Source organism: Saimiri boliviensis, chromosome 13 (genome assembly GCF_048565385.1).
Source record: "Saimiri boliviensis isolate mSaiBol1 chromosome 13, mSaiBol1.pri, whole genome shotgun sequence".
Taxonomy (NCBI): Eukaryota; Metazoa; Chordata; class Mammalia; order Primates; family Cebidae; genus Saimiri; species Saimiri boliviensis.
The window spans coordinates 96169150-96191130 of record NC_133461.1 but is presented as its reverse complement, the minus strand read 5'-3'; the positions used below and the strand labels follow the sequence as shown (position 1 = coordinate 96191130).

At 43.8% G+C, this 21981-nt stretch overlaps 1 protein-coding gene and 1 long non-coding RNA gene across 2 annotated transcripts in view; both read right to left on the bottom strand.

Annotated features, from left to right (window-relative positions):
- LOC141580858 (uncharacterized) overlaps nt 1-21981 on the bottom strand; it is a 565368-nt gene that overhangs the window by 158403 nt on the left and 384984 nt on the right. The window lies entirely within an intron of this gene.
- LOC120360614 (RNA-binding motif protein, X chromosome-like) lies at nt 9014-11053 on the bottom strand. Its single transcript, XM_039461126.2, has one exon. The coding sequence runs from the start codon at nt 10903-10905 to the stop codon at nt 9730-9732; it is 1176 nt and encodes a 391-aa protein (XP_039317060.1). The 5' UTR covers nt 10906-11053; the 3' UTR covers nt 9014-9729.

The following is a 21981-nucleotide window of genomic DNA, read 5'->3' as shown; positions in this document are numbered from 1 at the left end:
GGCCAAAAGAGATGGAAATCTCAAAGAGCCTACCTATTACCACTGTCAAACCATTTTCTCTTGAATATCTCAGATATAAAAGGTTAGGTGCATAATGGCAGATATCTTGCACACAGGAACCGATTTTCATGAGAGGAGGAAACTTTGAAGGATTCTTTCTTTTCCACCTGTATTCTCCAAATAAAGATAGGAAGGAAGGCAAGGCTGTCTTCCTAGCTTCTGCAGTGGAGGATGCTGGGCTGGAATGGTGCCTACAACTTTGATCCTGGTGGGAGTCAGCAGCCTCTGGTGAGGCTTGTATATTTCACCCAGAGTGACAGGGACCTTGTTAACCATTCTTGCATTGAGGAGCTTGATGGATTGAACTCCTGGGGAGAATGTGGCGGCCGTGATCTGCCATAAAGATGATGAATAACATTTTTTTCTTAAATGATTACTGAAAACTTTACAGCTAGCCAAAGCTGGCTTTCTCACAGCCCCTGGAGGAGAGCTTTTATAAAGTGTCATTTAATTAATAAGGAGGTTATTGATTGCTGTTGTGCATGGAGTACTGCACAAGGGCCAGGTGAGAAAAAAGGGTGGAGGACCACACACAGAGGGGAAGACAGGGGTAGCACAGGGCCTGGAATGCAGGCTAGGGAAAAACCAGGCCCCTCAAAACACTGTAGAATGCCAGTTAGGGTCAAAGTAGTCATTGTCTACCAGAGATGGTTAGATGTGAAAGAGATATTCTTATTTACAGCTTGATTTAGAAAATTCACTGTCAGCCGGGCGCGGTGGCTCAAGCCTGTAATCCCAGCACTTTGGGAGGCTGAGGCGGGTGGATCACGAGGTCAAGAGATCGAGACCATCCTGGTCAACATGGTGAAACCCCGTCTCTACTAAAAACACAAAAAATTAGCTGGGCATGGTGGCACATGCCTGTAATCCCAGCTACTCAGGAGGTTGAGGCAGGAGAATTGCCTGAACCCAGAAGGCGGAGGTTGCAGTGAGCCGAGATTGCGCCACTGCATTCCAGCCTGGGTAACAAGAGCGAAACTCCATCTCAAAAAAAAAAAAAGAAAGAAAAAGAAAAAGAAAAAAAAGAAGAAAATTCACTGTCATTTTGAGATGAAAAGAGAGGCAGTGTGCTGTGATGGGAGGTTTTCCTGGCTGAAAGTTAAGGGACAAGACCCTTCTAGTAACCTCTGCTGCAGGCTTAAGAGAGTTGCTTAACTTCTTGGGTTTTAGGATCTTCATCTCTAAAATGATAGAATTGGACTAAATTATCTCCAGGATTCCAACTCAAATACAAGGGGTTCTTAAAAAGCTCATGAAAAATGTGTTTTGTGAAAACACTATGCATGGATTTTAAAAACTTTTTTGCACCCAAATAAACCCATACTAACTTGTTTTAACATGTCTGAACAGGATCCAGCTTGAGATACCAAGGTGGGCAGATCACGAGGTCGAGAGATCAAGATCATCCTGGCCAACATGGTAAAACCCCGTCTCTAATAAAAAATACAAAATAATTAGCTGGGCATGATGGCACGCACCTGTAGTCCCAGCTACTTGGGAGGCTGAGGCAGAAGAATTGCTTGAACCTGGGAGACGGAGGTTGCAGTGAGCCGAGGTTGCATCACTGTACTCCACCCTGGCACTTGGTGATGGAGTGAGACTCTGTCTCAAAAAAAAAAAAAAAAAAAAAAAAAAGAACAAAGAAAAGAACCTCTATCATAGTAACATGAGTTATGCTGGAATTGAAGCAAGAACAAACATCAAATTTACGGCGAAGCTTGGGTAAAACAATGGCAAAATAACTGATACTTTATGAAAAGTTCAAAGCCCAAAAGAAATCAGCAGTTTACTAATGGATAACTCATTTTAAGAAGAGATGAAAGGATGTTAAAGATGAAGCCTGCAGCAGGTGACCATCCACATCAATTTGTGAGAAACAAAATTCATCTTATTTATTCATGCCCTAATTAAGGAAGACCAATGATTAACAGTACAAACAGTAGCCATCATTATGGACATATCAGTTGGTCCAGCTTACACAATTATGACTGGAAAATTAAGGTTGAGCAAGCTTTCCACTAGATTAGTGCCAAGGTCATTGTGCTCAGCTCAGTTCCCAACAAGAGTAGAACTTTCAATGGAAATTTTAAACAAGTGGGATTAAGACCCTGAAGCATTTCTTCAAAGAACTGTGACGGGACAAAACATGGCTGTCCCAGTACCATCCTGAAGACAAAGCACTATCAAAGCAATGGCTACCAAGAGGTGGAATAGTCCAGTCAAACCAAAAAGTGGACCAGTTTCTTGGGATACTCAAGCACTTTGCTCATTGATTTTGTGGAGGGCCAAAGAATGATAACATCTGCTTAGAAAGAGAGTGCTTTGAGAAAGTTAGCCAAAGCATTCACAGAAAATCCCATGGGAAGCTCCACCAGAAAGTCCTTCTCACCATAATAATGCTTTTGCTGATTCTTCTCATCAGACAAAGACAAGCTTGTGAGAACTTTGATGGGAAAATCATTAGTCATCTTCCTTATAGTCCTGATTTGGTTCTTTCTGACTTCATTCTGTTTCCTAAACTTAGAAGAAGTCTGTAAAGCATACAGGATTTTTTAAATGCGTAAAATAATTACATTATTAATAATAGTTACATTGTTAATAATAGTTAATAATGTAAAAAACTGCATTAACATGTTTAAAGGAGCCTCAGTTCTCTAGGAGTGGGCTAAATAGCTGATATCATCACTTACAAAACTGTCTTGAACTTGACAGAGATTGTGTTGAAAAATATATTTTTAGTTTTATCTTTTAATACCACTTTTCCACAAACTTTTTGAAGTTTCCTCATATTCTATTTTATTCTGAATTGTTCACAAGGGAATGAGATAAGGCACACACACACAAAAATCCCATTTTGTCTACAGCTTTCTCTGGCTGAGTTCCTCAAAGAGAGAACATAGATAAATACTGGCGTGAGTTCAACCATAACAATTATAGAGAAAAGAATAGAGCTGAACTCAAAATAAGCATCAGGGGGATATACTGACATTCGCAAACCTCAGTGTGTGTGTACTAAAGTTTGGGGACCCATCTTTTTATTGAGCTGGTGAACATCGCCTCTTATGGAAATCCAATTTGGGGCTTTCTGATTCTGGTGACATTAAACATTCCCTGACCGAGGACACTAGGTTACGCCAGAGAGCTCTCGTCCTGGTCAGTAAGGCATTGTACAGAATGACTTCAGGGGCTTCAAGTTGAAACATGAAACAACTTAGCATTTAAGATAAAGAGGATTGGGTCTGAATCTTGGCTTTGCAACTTATTAGCTGTACAATTTTGAGCAAGTTGGTGTCTCTGAGCTTAATGATACTAATGCATATCTGCATGGATTACCATAGGATTTGGAGGAATGATGTATGCAAAAGTACAGTGTCTAGAAGAGAGTAGGTTTACTAAAATACTGCTTTTCCTTCTCCTTCCCTTCTTTCTTGTTATTTTAAAAACTGTAGAAAACAGGTTATCCACCTGGTGAATAATGCCAAGGCATCAGAGAGCACTACACTGAAGGATCACCTCATGCAACTTAAACCCTCAATCAGCAGCATTAATGACTAAAATAAACCTACTGGGTTTTAACAGTAATTCATGCATGGTTTATATTTTACATCAGATTCAGAAGACTTAAAGGGATCAACACTCTTCAAGAAAAAAACAACCTGAGAGTTCGGTGGACCGTAAGCTCAGCATAAGCCAACAGTGATGAGGCTGCTCAAAACAGTTACTGTAACTTTTACCAATAAGTAGCAATTTAGGGATCAAGGTGATATAAGCATATCATTGATTTCTGGTAGATTGTAGCCAATTCTGGATGTCACTCACATTTGGTAAAACTGAAGTTTCCTAAGAGGGTAACATCACAGAGAGAGTTCAGCACATCACAGGTGTTGAAAAATGTTATTGAATCAAGAAATATTGAGATTAGAGTATCACAGTAGCCATGCCCTTTGCTGATTCATATCTAGCCTTTGTGCAAAAAAGAGAAAAGCCCCTCTCCAAAGAGTGGGGGAAGCCCCACACCAAGCTTCTCACACATTACTCTGCACGGCCATATTCCCTTTTCACTGCACAATTTACACAATTGTATATGGCAACTCTGGAGACAGCAAGCCATGAATTCTTGATGAGTTGCCTTGTGGAAGACGGTGTAGAATTTTTCTGTGCCTCCATGTAGACAGAACCTGGGTGACTACTGGCAAGGAATTATAGCGAGATGGTGATAGGTTTAAGAGAGAATTCGCTAACGACTGTTGTAACTCTATTGGAGGTCTGAACAAATCTAAAGAAAGAATATGTTGATCTGAAGAACATTAGTCACAGAGAAAGCAGATCCCCCAAATTCAGCAGTGGCACTGCCAGTCCCATGAATGGGACAGAGAATTCTACGGCAAGGCCATCCTACTGTGGAATTGGGTACCAGGAGCTGAAGTCAATAAATTCTCTGTATTCTGGGGGAACCGGCCTGATTAAGCTTAACATGAGACAGTGATCAGATTGCGGTCATATGAGCCACTGAATGGGGCATTCTGCTGATGAACTGCTCTGCTCTGGTTCTAAGCTCTGAAGATGTTTTTATTTTGACTTGATGTAAAACTCCACATGCAGTTTTACTACCAGGTGCAGTTTCTGGAACAATTATATTTCTGGCTATAAACTAATAAAATTTCAGCTCATTGTAATTTGGTGTCCCCTGAAACTTGACTATTCATGCTACTATAAGTCAAATTTGGGATTCTGGTTACAGACGTTGGCTTATTGGATGCAGTTGCTTTTCAAATGAGGGTGAAGTGAAGCTATGGCATATTAGAAAGAATCCTCCTTCCACGGCTCACACTTGAACTCACTCACTCTGAGACGGGATACAGGCCACACATGCTGGTTCAAGAGGACAGGGATGAGAACAGCGCTGAGCACACTGGGGGAAGGGACTGCATCTGAAAGGCCTTGCCTTCCAAAGCTGGCTGCTTTTTCCTCTCTGCAATCTTCTGTCATTACCCTGAGAACCCCTAACAAGTCAGTAAAGGGATCCTTCATTGACTACAGTTAAGGCATCTGTTAGGTCATCCTCTCTTGACTTAAATACTCGTTTGTTTCCTCTTTTCTTTTTCTTCACAAGGGGTTTCAGTTCTACTCTCAAATACATGCCCAGGCACTTTATTCTTCAGTCAGTGCTGATTAGGTCACACTGGAGACAGAGAAAGTGTCCAGCCCTGTAGGCCTCCTGACTTCCAGGGAGGATGTGGCTGTTCCCTTCTATTTTCCAAAACACAACCGAGTCTACATAGCAGCCCCAAGAAGATTCTACTTCAACCACCTGGGGAAAAGCTGCAAGGACTCTGCCAAGAGGTGAATCTCGGTGGTAAATGCTAGGAGCTTATGGATTTCCTCAATTAACCTGCTTCCAGGCTCATCACTGTGTTTACTTCCCAGCAGCCTATTAGCAGCAAGGGTAGGCAAAGAATGTGATTGCAAATATGAGTCAGAAGAGTCGGAAAGAGCAGCGCGTGGTCCTGAACTGGAAAGGAGGGCTCATCACCTTCTGTGGCTTCAAGATTGAGCAGAAGAACCCAGCCAGTTGGTATTTATGAAAGATTTATTCATGACAAAACATCACTGCCTATGCTGTGAAGATGTTAAACCTTTACAAGGAAGAAAATATTTGCCATCTGAGCTGAAGTAGAAAATATCCTCTCTGCATTGACGGCAGGAAATGATCACAGTTCTGGACTTCGCTGATAAAAACCAAGGCAGTTTCAGTGATGTGTAAGTCATTGACTCTGGAGACTCACAAGTGTCCCTTGGGCTATAGAATGCTGGCCCTAGGCTCCAGAACAAGTTGTGGCTACAGAATTGGTGAAGGAGGTACCAGGAAGAGACCTTTCATGTGTGTCCACCAAAGCTGGTAAAATTCCAGTGCATGTCACTCGGCGTCATCACAGCTCCTCTTGCAGTAAGATCCCAAAGAGTGTCCTGGCAAGAGAACAATGCCTGTCTAGGTGGGGACCAATGGCTCATCCTCAGGAGCCAGTAGAGAAAGACACTTGGAACAAGGAACTTTTCAGAGTCTTTCCTATTTGCTTGATCACAGCTTGAGAGGAGGTGGACATAATGAGATCACAAGGTGTGAGAGTTCCAAGGGCTCAGTAGCGTCTTCACATCAGTGTGTTTCTGTGAATTCTGGATTTAAAATCTTTCTTAAATAGTTGATTTTCAGGAGAGGAAAGGAATTCCTTGGATGACGGAAGCTGAAAACAAAGCGTGAAGGTATATGTTCCCTGGTGTCGGCCTTTCCTCCTGCAGATCCCTGCTGTTCCAGAGCATCTATTTTATTTTATTTTTATTTATTTATTTTGAGACAGAGTCACACTGTGTTGCCCAGGCTGGAGTGCAGTGGCGTGATCTTGCCTCACTGCAACCTCTGCCTCCCAGGTTCAAGCGATTCTCCCGCCTCAGCCTCCCAAGTAGCTGGGATTACATGCATGCGCCAAAACACCCAACCAATTCTTGTATTTCAGTAGAGATGGGGTTTCACCATATTGGTCAGGCTGGTCTCAAACTCCTGACCTCTGGTGATCTGCCCACTTCAGCCTCCTGCGGTGCCAGGATTACAGGGGTGAACCACCGTGCCCAACCTCAGAACATCTATTTTAATAGGCACTGGAGCACCAGGGGGCAGGAGATGAAGCCTAGGGCCTGGTCATGGTGGGATGTTCAATCAGCGGCCCCTCTCTCATGAAGCCAGGTGGAAGGATACCCAATCAGCAGGGGTATCAGGTATCTGTTGCCACAACAATACTGTGTGGGAAGCAACCACATCTCCTCAGTGACATGTAAGACTAACTGCTTCTTACTCGCACATCTAGTCAGGCAGCCAGGCAGTTCTGCTGATCATGGCCAGGCTCACCTGTGCAGGTCATCTGGCCATCCACTCAGATACTAATGGATAGAATGATAGGATGACTCTGCTCAGCTCCATGTTTCTTTCAGCCTCTGCCTGAAACCAGCAGCAGGTCCCTCTCAGGGAAGTGACAGAAAGCACGAACAGCAAGTGGAGATGCCCTTGCACTTCTACAAGTCTCTATACCATAGCAAGAGACATTCTATTGCTTAAAAATGTCACACAGCTGGAAGGAACATCAGAGGGGGAGGTCAACGTAAAGTTCCATGGCACAGGGTATGTGTGTGGGAAGGTATGATGGGCTGATGAGCACCCCTCAAAATTCACGTCCACCTGTAACCTCAGAACGCAATCTCATTTGGAAGCAGGATCTTTGCAGATATAATTAGTGAGGGATTGCAAGATGAAATTATCTCAGATTTGGAGGAGAAGGAAGCTAACTCCAATGACTGGTGTCCTAATAATAAGAGAAGAAGATTCAGAGAGACCCATAGGGATGAAGACCCTGTAAACATGAAGCAGAGATAAGAGTGATGTGGTCACAAACCTAGGGATGCCGAGAGCCACCAGAAGCTAGGAGAGGCAAGGAAGGGTTCTCCCCTGAGCCTCTGGCGACAGCACAGCTCTCCCAGTGCCTTGATGGAGACTTCCAGCCTCCAGAACTATAAGAAAATACATTTCTGTTGTTTTTGCCCATCGGCTTTGTGATAATTTGTTGCCGCAGTTCCAGGAAAACTAATTCAGTAAGGATGAAGAACTGGGGCCCTGGATACAATCAATTGGCCACAGAGGGTAAACTTCAAAAACATAAATTTGTTAAGCAGAAACAATGGTGGGGACCAGGGGCTTTCCTGGCCTAGTATTTGGCTAGAACCAAAAATAAAATTTCCCCAGAGAATTTTTAACTACCACCTTGCCTTCCTGTGAGTGAAGAACTGAAATTCATGCAATCCATGTACACTATAACACCCTCTACCCCCACCAAAGAAGCCCCACAAAATCCAAACTCAATGTTTAATTAAGTGGCCACAAATGAGAAGCACCCCAGATGCCTCCCAGAAGCAAAGGCAAATTCTCTCTAGAGGAATGTAGGTTAGACACAGGCCACGAAGAATGCCTATATGTAAGTTCTAAAGAGCATACTTTCCCAACAGAAAAACACTCATTTTGCAAGACAACAAGCAAGAATCAGCAGAAACATTCAAACTGCAGAGTCAGACCAGTGAAGAACATAGTTATAATTTTAAGAAACAGAAATACGCAATTTAAATTGTGTTATGAACTGAATGTGTCCCCCAAAATTCGTATCTTGAAGTCAGATCCCTATTCCTCCAGAATATGACTGTATTTGGGTTTTTTTGTTCTTGTTTTCTGAGACAGTGTCGCTCTTGTTGCCAGACTGGAATGCAATGGTGCAATCTCAGCTCACTGCAACCTCCACCTCCCAGGTTCAAGTTATTCTCCTGCCTCAGCCCCCCGAGTACCTGGGATTACAGATGCCTGCCACCACGCCCAGCTAATTTTTGTATTTTTAGTAGAGATGGGGTTTCGCCATGTTGGCCAGGCTGGTCTCAAACACCTGACCTCAGGTGATCCACCTGGCTTGGCCTCCCAAAGTGCTAGGATTACAGGGGTGAGCCACTGCACCTGGCCAAAATATGACTGTATTTGGAATAATCTTTAAAGAGATGATCAACGTAAAATGAGGCTGTTACAGTGGGCTCAAATTCAATCTGACTGGTGCTATAAGAAGAGGAAATGTCAGGTCACACAGACCCCAGGGGATGCCTATGTACCAAAGAAAGACTGTATGAAGACACAGAGAGCAGATGACCATCTGCAAGCTGAGGAGAGAAATCAGGAGAAATCAACCCTGCCACCACCTTGATCTTGAACTTCCAGCCTCCAGAACTCTGAGAAAATAAGTCTCTAATATTTAAGTCCACAGTGTGTTGTATTTTGTTATGGCAGCCATGGGAAACCAGTAACAACATGTTTAAATAAATTAAAGTGGGGTTTGCAGGTATGACTTATTAAGCTAGATATTATTAAAATCAACTGCTCAATTTTTTTTTTTTCAGCTTCATGGTTGGTTTTGGCCAAACTTTTTATTTAGTATTCTGTAGTTGTTTAACACACACTTAAATGGTCTTATTGGGGGAGGGGGAAGGGGAGGTTCTTGCAGATTCCCAAGGAAATGTCAGAAAGGCAAAATGGCCAGCATTATCCATTTGCATTTTGGGGTTTACTGGGTGATTATTTCCTTACATAGGCATCTGATTTCAGGTTTTTCATACTGAGATCATGGAGGTTTTAGTTGGAAGACACCCTGAAATCTTATGAGTAGCATACCCCAACCACCCTCTAACAGCTAGTTTGTTTGTATAGGCAGAATGATTCATCTCTCCATTTTAGATGGCTAGATGTTTTGTGGAAGATCTTAGAATTGCTTGCCTCACTTACTGGGAAAAATCATATAGGAAGTGGCCTTTAGGGACACTTTAACTTGGAAAGTTACAACACTAGTACAACAAGTCTTAACACATTTAACATTTGCTTGTTGAAAAGCAATGTCATAAAATCAAATAATATTAAACATGTTTTACTTTTTTTCTCACAAGAACATAAAAATTATGGAGGGGAACTTAAGAGGGAATTTTAAAAAGGTAACACAATTTTTCTTTTTAGTAGTCCTTGGGTAGTTATGACAGAATAGTTTCCACTTTTTGTTTGTTTCTTTGAACTGGGATTTTGGTCCAAAGTTTTGTTTGTTTCTAGTATATGCTTCTGCCTCCCCCTCTATCAGATCGGCTTCCTCCACGGCCACCACCTCTTGGTGCTCCGCGGCTTGAACTGCTGTAGGAATCACGTGGAGGAGGGTACCCCCTTTCCATAGAAGGGGGAAGCCCTCTGTCTTGTCTGCCAACCCAATCACGACCACTTGAGTAGAGATCATTTTGGCTGCTTGAGTAACTGTCTCGACTTCCACCATATCCGTCACGTGAGCTGCTGTAATCATCATAGCGACTGCTTCCACCATAAGATGGCGGGGGCCCTCGTGTAGGTGGAGCACTACGTGAGTTACCATAACTCTCATATGAGTCTCTGTAGGAACCTCCACTTGGATGATCTGAATAGTCACGATCACGACCATATCCATCTCTATCACTATAGCCTCTTGATGGATAGTCATCACGTGAACTGGAATGACCATAGTCACGGTAAGTATAACCTCGTGGTGGTGGTGCATAATCTCTTGTATCACGAGAACTTGGGTAATCTCTGCTGGAATAGCTGTCTTTAGTAGAAAACCCATCATCTCTTGGGGACAAATAAACATCTCTACGAGAAGGCAGCGGTTCTCTTCGAGGTGGACCTCCGTAACTATCTCTTCCACGTGATACAGGAGCTCTTCCTCCCATTCCACTGCGGCTGCGAACTGGTCCTGAAGGTGCAGATCTCTTAGGAGGAGGACCCCCACTTCTTGGTGCTGGTCCTCTTTTTACTGGGAGTGGTCCCCTGGAAGAACTCATGTTAAAATTCATGGAATAGCCACCGTCATCCATGTGTCCTCCCCGTGGGGGAGGTCCCCTGGTTCCTCCACTTCCTCCTCTTCCACCTCTAAGACCTCTTGGAGGGCCTCTACTTCTTGGAGGTGGAGGCGGCCCACGTCTACCACTTTCAAATGATGGTTTGGTGGCTTGTTCCACTTTGACGGCTTTTCCGTCTAATGACTTTCCATTCATGTCTCTGGCTGCATCCTTAGCGTCTGCTGGGCTTTCAAAGGTGACAAAAGCAAATCCTCTTGATTTGTTGGTTTCACGGTCTTTCATCAAGAGTACTTCCACTATTCGTCCATATTTGCCAAATACTGCTTCAAGAGCTTTCTCATTTGTTTCCGTATTAAGCCCACCAATGAAGAGCTTTCCTGGGCGATCTGCTTCAACCATTTTTTTTTTGTTTTTTTTTTTTTGTTTGTTTGTTTTTTTGCCGGTAAGTCGGAGGAGTGACAATGGGTTCAAGCTCCAACGAGCTCGCCAAGAGAGGCTTCCTAGCAGCTTAGCACCAAAAGCGGCTGCCAGGTCCGAGTACCGAAACGCGAAGCCGCTAGCACTACTGCGCAACGAGAACCGCTCAATTTTACTAAAACAACCAAAAAATTCTGGAAATTAAAACCACCCTAATTAGAAATAAAATAAGTAGCAGATTCCACCTAATCATATAGTTAGAGCTAGATCTAAAAATGCCAGAATATAGCACAGAGAGACAGAGAGATATAAAACAGAAAAGACTTCGTGACATGAAGGCAGAATGAGGAAGTCTAACATGTGTATGGTGAGAGTCACAGGGAACAGATAAGAAAGAATGAGGGATCTGTAATTAATCATTCCTGGTTGAGAGGGTGGCCCATCTCTCCTGGAAGCTGCTGGAGCAGGCATGACACAGGTGGCAATGTTTGATATAGACCTGCCTCATGACAAAAAAAAGGACAGTAATGGAAGCAGAGGAAAAATATACCTAAAGATACAGAGGCATGAGAAAGCATGTTATCTCCCAAGTGTGAGGAGTTGTAACAGTACTGTAGGGCATGTGGGCACGCGGCACCTCTGCAGCCATCTGGGGACCAGAGATTTGGAGGCAGGCAGTGGCAAGTGGCCAGACGGAAGGGCTTTTCCTACTGCCCATGAATCTCAGGCTGTGTTCCGTAGGTGATGGGAAGTCAATGGACATCTCTAAGCAAGAAGTGACATGATCAACTTTGCATTTAGGAAGACAAAGCACCTAGAAGAAACTCAATAAGTGCTTGTGGTTTGATCAATGTAGGCTGCTGACACTGATCCCTTTGTTCTTGGAAGGCTGTGGTTAGGATGAGCATAACGCCTCCTAGATCCATCTTGTTCTGCAGAGAATGGATTCTGAGGGAGTCTCTGCCTTTGAGCCCACTGGGGTTCAGGCTGGCAAATTAAAAGTGATGACCATGGGTGCTCTGGGGCTGTAAGGCACCTTCGTAAGACAACACTCAATTCTTCCCAAACTTTCCTTCCATGAGAGAATCTTGGACTAGGGAAGCTCTGTTTCCTCCACCTAATGCCAGGCTCTTCCTGACTTGACTTTAGGACCACACGGTCCAATTCGAGGCCAGGCCCAAAATGGCTCTCAGAATCCCTTCCTTATTCTTATTCTTCCAGGCAATTCTGGGCTCCTCTGGTTTGGTATTTCCCTCTCCTTTTACTTGGCCTTTTGTTGGTGAAGTGGAGCTGGTAGGTGGACAGAACTAATATTTACTGACTATCTGCATCTTGCCAGAGCTGTCCAAAGTTTCTGATGTGCATCATCCCAACTGCTCACCTGGCAGCCTCAGACTGTTCACATTATTATTCCAATTTTATGAAAAAGGTTGAGCTGTGTGCCTACATTCCTGGCTGTAAGAAAGAGTGAGTCTGGGATTCCAACCCAAGTGAACCAGTCTCAATCACTCCTCACTGATCCAGTTACCTTTCTGTGCTGAGCTCTTCAGCAGCACCTAAAAAGCCAGCTACAACTGGCAAAATTGCACACTGTGGGCAAGCCTCGTTTCCCGCAAGCTGCCTCCTTTCATCTTTTCGTCTGGTTAAAAGGGTCCATGCCATGTTCTCTCCCACGCATAGGCACATTTGTGTTGGATACATCTTAGCTTTTATTTTTTAATCACTAGCATTTATAATTTTCTTCTGTAACGGATCTCTGTTGCTTATTAAATGCCACATCGCTACTGTGAGTGACCTGGTCTCTGACACAAGCAAACAGCCCTGTGAGTGAGATCAGAGCACTGTTGTGTCCTGCCTGGTTAAGCACACGTGTGGCCCCGACTGATTCCAAATTCAGCCCCAGATGTTCATTCCCTGGAGAGCAGTTTTCTGTAATCGGTCTTGCATGGAGGCTGCATTATTTGACTCTTGATATTTTTCCAAGTGAATAATTTGGACATCTTCTACATGCAATCTCTGGCTGAAATTATCTCCGGATATAGACTCCAGAATAGAGACTCTTCCTCTAAAAATGAGCTGACAACAGGTGCTCACTTCTGTTGTGTCGTGTCTGAGGAGAGCATTTATGTGAAAACGATAGACTTTTGGAATCTGAGCCTCTGGAAGCAGTAGCCACCAATCTAAATGTAACCTCAATCCCTTGTCATTCTTATTTAACCAGTCTCATGTTTAAGAAACACTTGGCAGGAGAAATAAAAGAAGAAAAAAAAAAGGAGGAAGGGAGTTGACAAACATATAGTTAATAGAAGAAATAAATTCTAGTGCTTGACAGTACAGTAGGGTGACAATAGTTAATAATAATTTATTTAATATTTCAAAATTAGTAGAAGAGAGTATTTCAAATGTTCCCAACGCAAAGAAATAACAAATGTTTGTGGTGATGAGTATCCCAAATACCCAGATGTGATCCTTACACATTGCATGCATATATTGAAATATCATATATACCTCATAACAGCATACAACTATTATGCATCAGTAAAAAATAATGCAATTTTAAAAAACATCAATTAAAAAAATGAAAAGAAGAATGAATGGAAAGAAGGAAAGAAGGAGAGAAAGTTGGGGAGCGGGTAGAAAGAGGAACTTGGTTCAAGCCATCAGATCATTCCGAGCTTTGCTTGAGAAAATACATAATACACCTCTTCTCTAGCCTCAGCACAGCACAGAGCAAGGAGTGGGAGCATCATATATATATATATTTCTTGATTGATAGATAGGCATTGACAAAGGAAGATGAGTTCACGTGGGGTTCAGCCTAGAGCTGGAAGGGGCCCTAGAGGAATGTGGCTCTCAAGGGGTTGATGCCCTCCTCAGGGGTAAGTGTGGAAATCTGAAGAGGCACTATTATTTATCACAATGATTAGGGGAGATTACTGGCATTTGTGGTATATAGAAGGCTAGAAACCCTGTAATGTGTTTGGAAGTCTTCCCAAGGTGGAATTGTTCTTCACCCCATATGACATCTGAAAGTCCTACAGGTGAAAAACTTGCTTATAATTACCTAGGCCCAGAACTTAACTTCATTGCATGACACAAAACCACATTATGTTTTAAAATATGGTTTTAATATAGAGTGTAATTTTTCAGAAAAGCAACTTCCTTGTAAATCAAGGAAAGACTGTGTTGTTCAGAAGTTTACCAAGAGCTGTTTACCATTTGGGAAAGCATGTCATTGATGGCATTGTGGTCTGTGCTATTTGAATCAATACAACTCATCTAGAACAGTCCACATTTTCTTCTCTTTTACTGTGACCTGAGAAATGGTGACAACCTTTAAGTTATACCTTATGGTACCTTCTAGTATAAATATGCTGATCACATATATATTGAAAAACTTACATTATTCTAAATTACTTTTTCCTTATTCTTCCTTTAAGTCACTCTTAGTACATTATACTTACTTTGTAAAATGTAAGTATAGACAGATTGTTTCATTTTTGAATTTCAGTTTAGAGTAATTATGGGAATTGCAAAATATTTGCTATGATAGGGTGGAAAGCCACTGATCAGTACTCACATATTTATCAATCATAATTTGGAGTCTAAAAAGGTAAAAAGACTTATTCAAGGTCAAGCAGTGAAAAAGCTAGAACAGAGAGGGCTAGAAGCCAGCCCCCTCACTGCTGATCGAGTGGGCCTGTCACAATGTCTTACCTCTCAGTGACCAAGAACACCTTTCCCACAGCTAGAACCCTCCTACGCCACACTTCTGAGTCATATCTGCCAAGGCAGGTACAGAACTGGGTGAGTCCTATTCACCTTCTGCTGCCTCATATCTTCTCTGATATGGTTTGGCTGTGTTTCCACCCAAATCTTATCTTCAACTGTAGTTCCCATAATCCCTTGTCATGGGAGGTATCAGGTGGGGATAATTGAATCTTGGGAGCAGTTTTCCACATCCTGTTCTCATGATAGTGAGTTCTCCATAAGATCTGATGGTTTCATAAGGTGCTTTCTCCTTCCCTGGGCACTCATTCTCTCCTGCCATCCTGTGAAGATGTGCTTTCTGCCATGATTGTAAGTTTTCTAAGGCCTCCCCAGCCATGTGGAACTGTGAGCCAATTAACCCTCTTTCTTTAAAAATTACTTAGTCTTGGGTATTTCTTCATAGCAGCATGAGTATAAACTAATACAGTAAATTGATACCACAGAGAACTTCCATAAAGATATCTGAAAATGTGAAAGAGACTTTGGAATTTGGTAACAGGCAGAGGTTGGAACAGTTTGGAGGGCTCAGAAAAAGACAGGAAAATGTGAGAAAGTTTGGAACTTCTAGAGACTTGTTGAACAGCTTCAACCAAAATGCTGATAGTGACATGAATAGTGAAGTCCTGGCTGAGGTGGTCCTGGATGGAGTTGGGGAACATGCTGGAAACTGGCGTAAAGGTGACGCTTGCCATGCAAAAAGACTGACAGCATTTTGCATTTGCCCCAGAGATCTGTGAAACTGAATTTGAGAGACACGATTTAGAGTAGCTGACAGAAGAAATTTCTAAGTGGCAACACATTCAAGAGGAAGCAGAGCATAAAAGTTTGGAAAATTTGCAGCCTGATGATGTGATAGAAAAGAAAACCCTTATTTTCTGGGAAAAAAATTCAAGTCGGCTGCAGAAATCTGTGTAAGTAATGAAGAACCAAATGTTAATCACTAAGACAATAGGGAAAATGTCTCCAGGGCATGTCAGAGACCTTCATGGCAGCCCTTCCCATCACAAGCCTAGAAGGAAAATATGGTTTCTTGGGTTGGGTCCAGGGCCCCCTGCTGTGTACAGCCCTGGGACTTGCTGCCTTGTGTCCCAGCCACCCCAGCTATGGCTAAAAGGGGCCAAGGTACAGCTCAGGCTGTTGCTTCACAGGATGCAAGCCCCAAGCTTTGCTAGCTTACACATGATGTTGAGTGTGCAGGTACACAGAAGTCAAGAATTGAGGTTCAGGAACCTTCACTTAGATTTTACAGGATGTGTGGAAATGCCTGGATGTCCAGGCAGATGATTGCTGCAAGGGAGAAGCACTTATGGAGAACCTCAGATAGGGTAGTGTGGAAGGGAAATATGGGGTCAGAGCCTGTACACAGAGTCCCCACTGAGGTACTGCCTAGTGGAGCTGTGAGAAGAGGAGCACCATCCTCCAGACCTCAGAAGGGAAGATTCACTTGCAGCTTACACGGTGTACCTGGAAAAGCTGGAGATACTCAACATCATTCTGTGGGGACAGCCAGGAGGGAGACTGTACCTCACAAAACCACAAAGGCAGAAATGCCCAAGGCCCTTGTACCCATCTCTTGCATCAGTGTGACCCGGATGTGAGACATGGAGTCAAAGGAGATCATTTTGGAACTTAAAGGTTTAATATCTGCCCTTTTGGATTTTGGACTTGTATTGGGCCTGTAACCCCTTTGCTTTGGCCAATTTCTCCCATTTGGAATGGAAACATTTACCCAATGCCTGTGTCCCCATTATATCTTGGAAGCAATTAACTTGCTTTTCATTTTACAGGCTCATAGACAGAAGGGACTTGCCTTGTCTCAGATGAAAACTTTGGACTTGGACTTTTGAGCTAATGCTGGAATGAGTTAAGACTTTGAGGAACTGTTGGAAGGGCATGATTATGTTTTAAATTGTGGGAATATGAGATTTGGGAGGGGCAAGGGATGGAATAATACGTATTGGCTGTGTCCCCACCCAAATCTCACCCTACATTATAGTTCCCATAATCCCCAAGTGTTGTGGGAAGGACAAGGTGGAGATAATTGAATCATGGGGGCAGTTTCTACCATCCTGTTCTCATGATATGAGTTAGTTCTAATGAGATCTGACAGTTTTATAAGGGGTTTCCCTCTTTGCTAGACATTCATTCTTTCTACTGTCACCCTGTGAAGAGGTGCCTTCCACCTTGATTGCAAATTTCCAGAGGCACCACCAGCCATATGGAACGGTCATTACACAGTCTTGGATATTTCTTCATAGCAGATTGAAAACAGACTAGTACATTCTCCTTTTTTTCTTTCCTCATCAGACCTTCTCAGACAGGTTATTATCTTCTGATATCTAAGAGACAGGTGGAAACCCAACAGAAAGGATGGGTCCTCATTCCAGGCTTATTGATGATGTAATAGTTTGCTAGGGCTGCTGTAACCAATTACTGCAAACCTGGTGGTTTAAACTGCAGAAATACATTCTCTCTGAGTTCTAGAGGTCAGAAATTAGAAATCAAGGTGTTACCAGGACCATACTCCCTCCCTCTGCCCTAAGGGGAGCCCTTCCTTGCCTTTTCCTGGTTCTGGTGGCTCCGGGGATTGCTTGGCTTGTGGCTGAATCCCTCCCATCTCAGCCTCTGTCTTCATACGGCCTCTCCCTGTGTGTCTGTGTTTCTTCTTCACTGCTCCTATAAAGACTTGTCATTGCACTTAGAGACCACTCTAATCTGGGGTGACCTCATCTTGAGATCTTTAACTTTATGACCCTTTTAACAAGACACAATCACAGTCTAGACACACAATCACCTAGATAAAGGTGTCACTAGTCAACTGCTACAGATATTATCAAACAGCGAGTGCCCAAACAGGTAAAGCTTCAGACTCAGAATTCAGATTCCACATTTCCCAGCTCCTGAGCTGTGGATTCCCAAGTCTACTCAGGACTTGGGAATCCTGTGTTGGGTAGAAATCACATAGAGTTGGGAAATCCGTGGGTTTACCCAGTTCCACTCCTCATATTAGAAATGAGTATGCAAAAGTCCAGAGAAGAAAAGTGACTGACCTAAAGTCACTCAGAGATTGAGGTCAGAGCTAGAAGCCAGACCCAGGTTTCTGGGTTTGCAAACTGTGCCTTGTGTGAAGCTTGTACCTAAGACAAAGTGAATAATGTTTCCTGAACCCTCCCCACCAATAACCCTTAGCATATCATAGAATAAAAGCTCCTATCACCCTAAGATTTGGGCACTGGCCCTTGGTCCTTACCTGGGAAGTCACAGACTCACTGAGTGGCACAGAAAGGAAGCTTCTGCAGATTCCCGGGGATTTACAAGATGCAAAAATGTAAGGCAAACTCTTCCTTTTTGGTGGGGGTGAAGCGGATAGGATCTCATGCTGTCACTCATGCTGGAGTGCAGTGGTGCAATCACAGCTCACCATAGCCTCGGCTTCCTGGCTCTCAGTGATCCTCTCACCTCAGCCTCCCACATTACTGAGACCACAAGCAGGTGCCACCATATCCAGCTAGCTAATTTTTTTGTTTTTGTAGAGACAGGGATCTCACTATGTTGCCCAAGCTGGTCTCAAACTCCTGGGCCCAATCTATCCTCCCAGTTTAGCCTCCTAAAGCTCTGGGATTACTGGTGGGAGCCACCGCACCCAGCCGGAAGCTCTTTCTTGCCCTAGGCTGCCTTTCCTTTCACAGACACTTGTTCCATATTTACATTCCATTTATGTTGCCTCTTGTTTATCTTGTTACCTAAGTACTTGGCACAAAAGTAATTATTTTGTTCCAAAAGCCACAGCAGCAAATGGCAAAGTTAAAAAAAATAAAAAAAAATAGAAGATTTTGACTCCAATGCAGAATTGTATAAATAACTACCCCGATGGAGACCTGAGAAATTATGCTCACTCTCAGCCACCATCACCACTGTCAGACGATTCCGAGGGTGACATCTTGCCATTGTGTGGAGGAAAAAGATCATTTCTTAGCAAAGTGACTTTTGCAGATGCTCACAATGCTGAATGCTCCCTCCCCACACACTCCCCTCCCCTCCTCCAAATGATCAGTACAGTATCAATTCATATTGCGCAGCATGCAAAGCAGATAGAAGGCAACTCCCTGCCGAGTCTCCATCCAGATAATTCTCTCTCTTTCATACCAAAGCAAACAGTGGGGAGGAAAAAAGGACATTTTTCCTTGGGGAACCAAAAACGACCTTCCTACCCGGATGAGGCATGGTGGGTTTGGAGGCTGCACCCAGGCCCACACAGGCAGGCACAAGCTCATACTTTTCCCCTCCTGACACTTACTTACAAAGCTATTTTTAATTAGATAGACTTCATTTGACTATGAGCAAAATAGCAATTGCACTGTTTTTGGAGAAGAAGGGAGAGGAAATGGAGTGTGATCTGCTGAGAATTGAGGGGGGATAAGGGTATTTCTCTTCCTCCCGTGAGACTTAGATTTAAAGGAAACCGTGTCCCTCCCATCTTTTTGATAATTGAGCACAATGTCAGCTTCCCTGCTCCCCCCATTTCACGCAATGTGTCCAGAAATTCTCGTACTGCTCTTTCCTCTCTGCTGTCTCTGTCTCCTCTCCTGTTCCTGTCTCTTCATATGCAACTCCCTGCGTATCTCTCCACTTGTTCATTTTTTAGAGGGCCCTCTTGTTTCCTTGCTCCTTCCTGTCTCTATCTCTGGGGTCCACTCCTCTGAGCCACCCAGTCTCCCACTCCCCCACCCCCCCGTGTCCTGGTCACAGATGATTTCAAAGCTCCCTTTCCCCCAGGAATTAACAAGGTGGGCTGGCTGGGGTCCTCAGAAATAGCGGGGCTGGGAGAGGCTGGGGTGGTGGGTAAGAAGGGCTTGGTGGATCTGGATTGCAGGACACCCCTTTGCAGCTCCAGGCCTGAACCACTCCACCCTCCCTTTTCTCATTAAGAGCAGAAACCCTTGAGCAGGGGTTCTCCAAACTGTCATTTGTCACTGTGATTGGGCACCAGAGTGGTGGCAGAGAGGGTGCATGCTAGACAAGAGAACTGCTCTGTCTTTATAAGAGAGTTGAAAGAGAGAAAGAAAAAAAAAAGAAAGAAAGAAAGAGAAATCTCACATCTCATGAAATACGAGTAAGAGAATTTGCCCTTCTCAGCCCAGTTTCTTTCTGGTTGGTATCCCGGAGGGGCATGGAGGAGGAGGCAGGGAAAGGATGGTGATTACCACAGTTTCTCCATTTCCTCATTCCCTTGATGTTCTCAGAGGTTCTTCGTGGAGACAAAGGCTGCTTGCCGCAGACATGTCAGTCCTGGAAATTTCTTTACCAGCAAGCCTTCATGGCTGGACTCACCCTCAATCTGTGAAAGTTCTAAGCTTAGATGTAGGGATGGGAGGCACATTTTGTTATACTGGTACTGTGAGAAAACATTTTCTTTTCTTTTTTTAAGAGGGATTCTCGCTCTGTCACCAAGGCTGGAGTGCAATGGCTCAATCTCCACTCGCTGCAACCTCCGCCTCTGGGATTCAAGCAATTTCCTGCCTCAGCCTCCCAAGCAGCTGGGATTACAGGTGTGCATCACCACACCCAGCTAATTTTTGTATCTTTAGTAGAGACGGGGTTTCACCATGTTGGCCAGGATGGTCTCGATCTCCTGACCTTGTGATCCACCCACCTCAGCCTCCTAAAGTGCTGGGATTACAGGCATGAGCCACCACACCCAGCCAAGTGGTCCATTTTCAAGGTACAATAAATCTAAGTACTGGCAGCCAGTCTGCAGATGTGACAAACCACATGGCTCATGCACCTAGAAAGTTAGGCTAAGTGAACAGAATGTAGAGGAGGGGTCAGACCATAAATGGGAAGAAAGTTTTGTTATTGGGAAATCTAAACTTAAGTGGGGAAGCGGACCAGGGGTATAACCTCATAAGGGGGATAAGGAAACTTAGGTGATGTCCGGCAAGATTGTTACCCCATAATCCTCAGCCAGTGAGGAACTGGGGGAGGGACTTGCCTGCTAGGAGATAAGCTACCTGCTGTAACTGCCCTGGGTGTGCCTGCCTACCAGACACCTGATCTTGCAAGACTGCCATCAAAAGTCTCACTTCTGCTGTTCTTCATGTCTGCAAGTCCATTCTTTGGGTTTGCACAGGTGAATGTGTTTCTCACAGTACTCAGAGTGGGCTTCAAGACTCTAGGAAAACATGAGGTACAGTCACACAATGTGGACATCTACCTGGACTATGGGCTCTAAGTCTACCCTGTCCCTGTCACATCCCTGCTCCCTCCTCTTCTCATCAATTTCAGACCCTTCTTATTCCTGTAAAGTCCCTGCCAGCTCTACTTGGAGATGCTGGCATCCACCTAACCATGCTGGTGACCAGGCCGGATGCCTGGAGCAAGGAAGTCTCTGGGCTTCAACTGGTGGCCTGGCTTACCGTGTGTTACCGTGAACAACTCCCAGCCTTGCTGAGATATAGCTTCCTCTTGCTTAGGATGAGACAATAAGTGAACTGTGCTTTCTCAGAGAGTTGGCCTAACCAAGCATCCCCATCCCCACCAAGTTTCGTGGACACCGAACACAGCCCCTTCAGTAGAAATGATTTCATCGTGGAAACAACCAGCACAGATGGATAAAAAAGGCTGCTTTGGGGCAGTTGACTATGTGTTTTGTGTATGGAGTGGGGAGGGATGCAAGGTCTTATGAAAAGAACTGAGAACGAGTGGAAAAGGGAAAAAAGAATAGAAGAAACACAGTGAAACCAAGGCATAACAACTTGAAAGTGGGAGATCTAAAAGCATCCAAAGAATGTGGTTTGATGCATAACTTATGGAGAATCCATGAAAAGAAAATGAATGGGGTCCCAGGGGACACATGGAGATGATGATGCTCTCAAGCTATCGCCTGTGCCATTCTGCTGTCTGTTTCTGTGGCAAACGATGAAGGGTCTCCAGGGATTTAAAAAACCTACAAAATCTTATTGCTCTGCCCTTCCACCAAAAAATAAAATTCACGCCCAAAAGCATCACTACCAAGAGCAATACCTTTCCACTAATGAGGCAATAATTGAGTAAAGCCATTTTAACCATTTATGGGAGCTTCGTTGAAGCTGCGTAAACAGTGTGTTTATTTGGATAAATGAAAATGGTTAAAAATTTTAGGGTGCTATAATTTTGATCTGGGGCAGGGGAGGGTAATAACTATTTTCTACAATTCTTTTCATGGAATATTAAAAAATCTCAGAGAGGATGCCTGATCTTTTTCCCCCTGCCCAGTTCCGGCTCCCAGCCCACTTGGTTCCCTAGAAT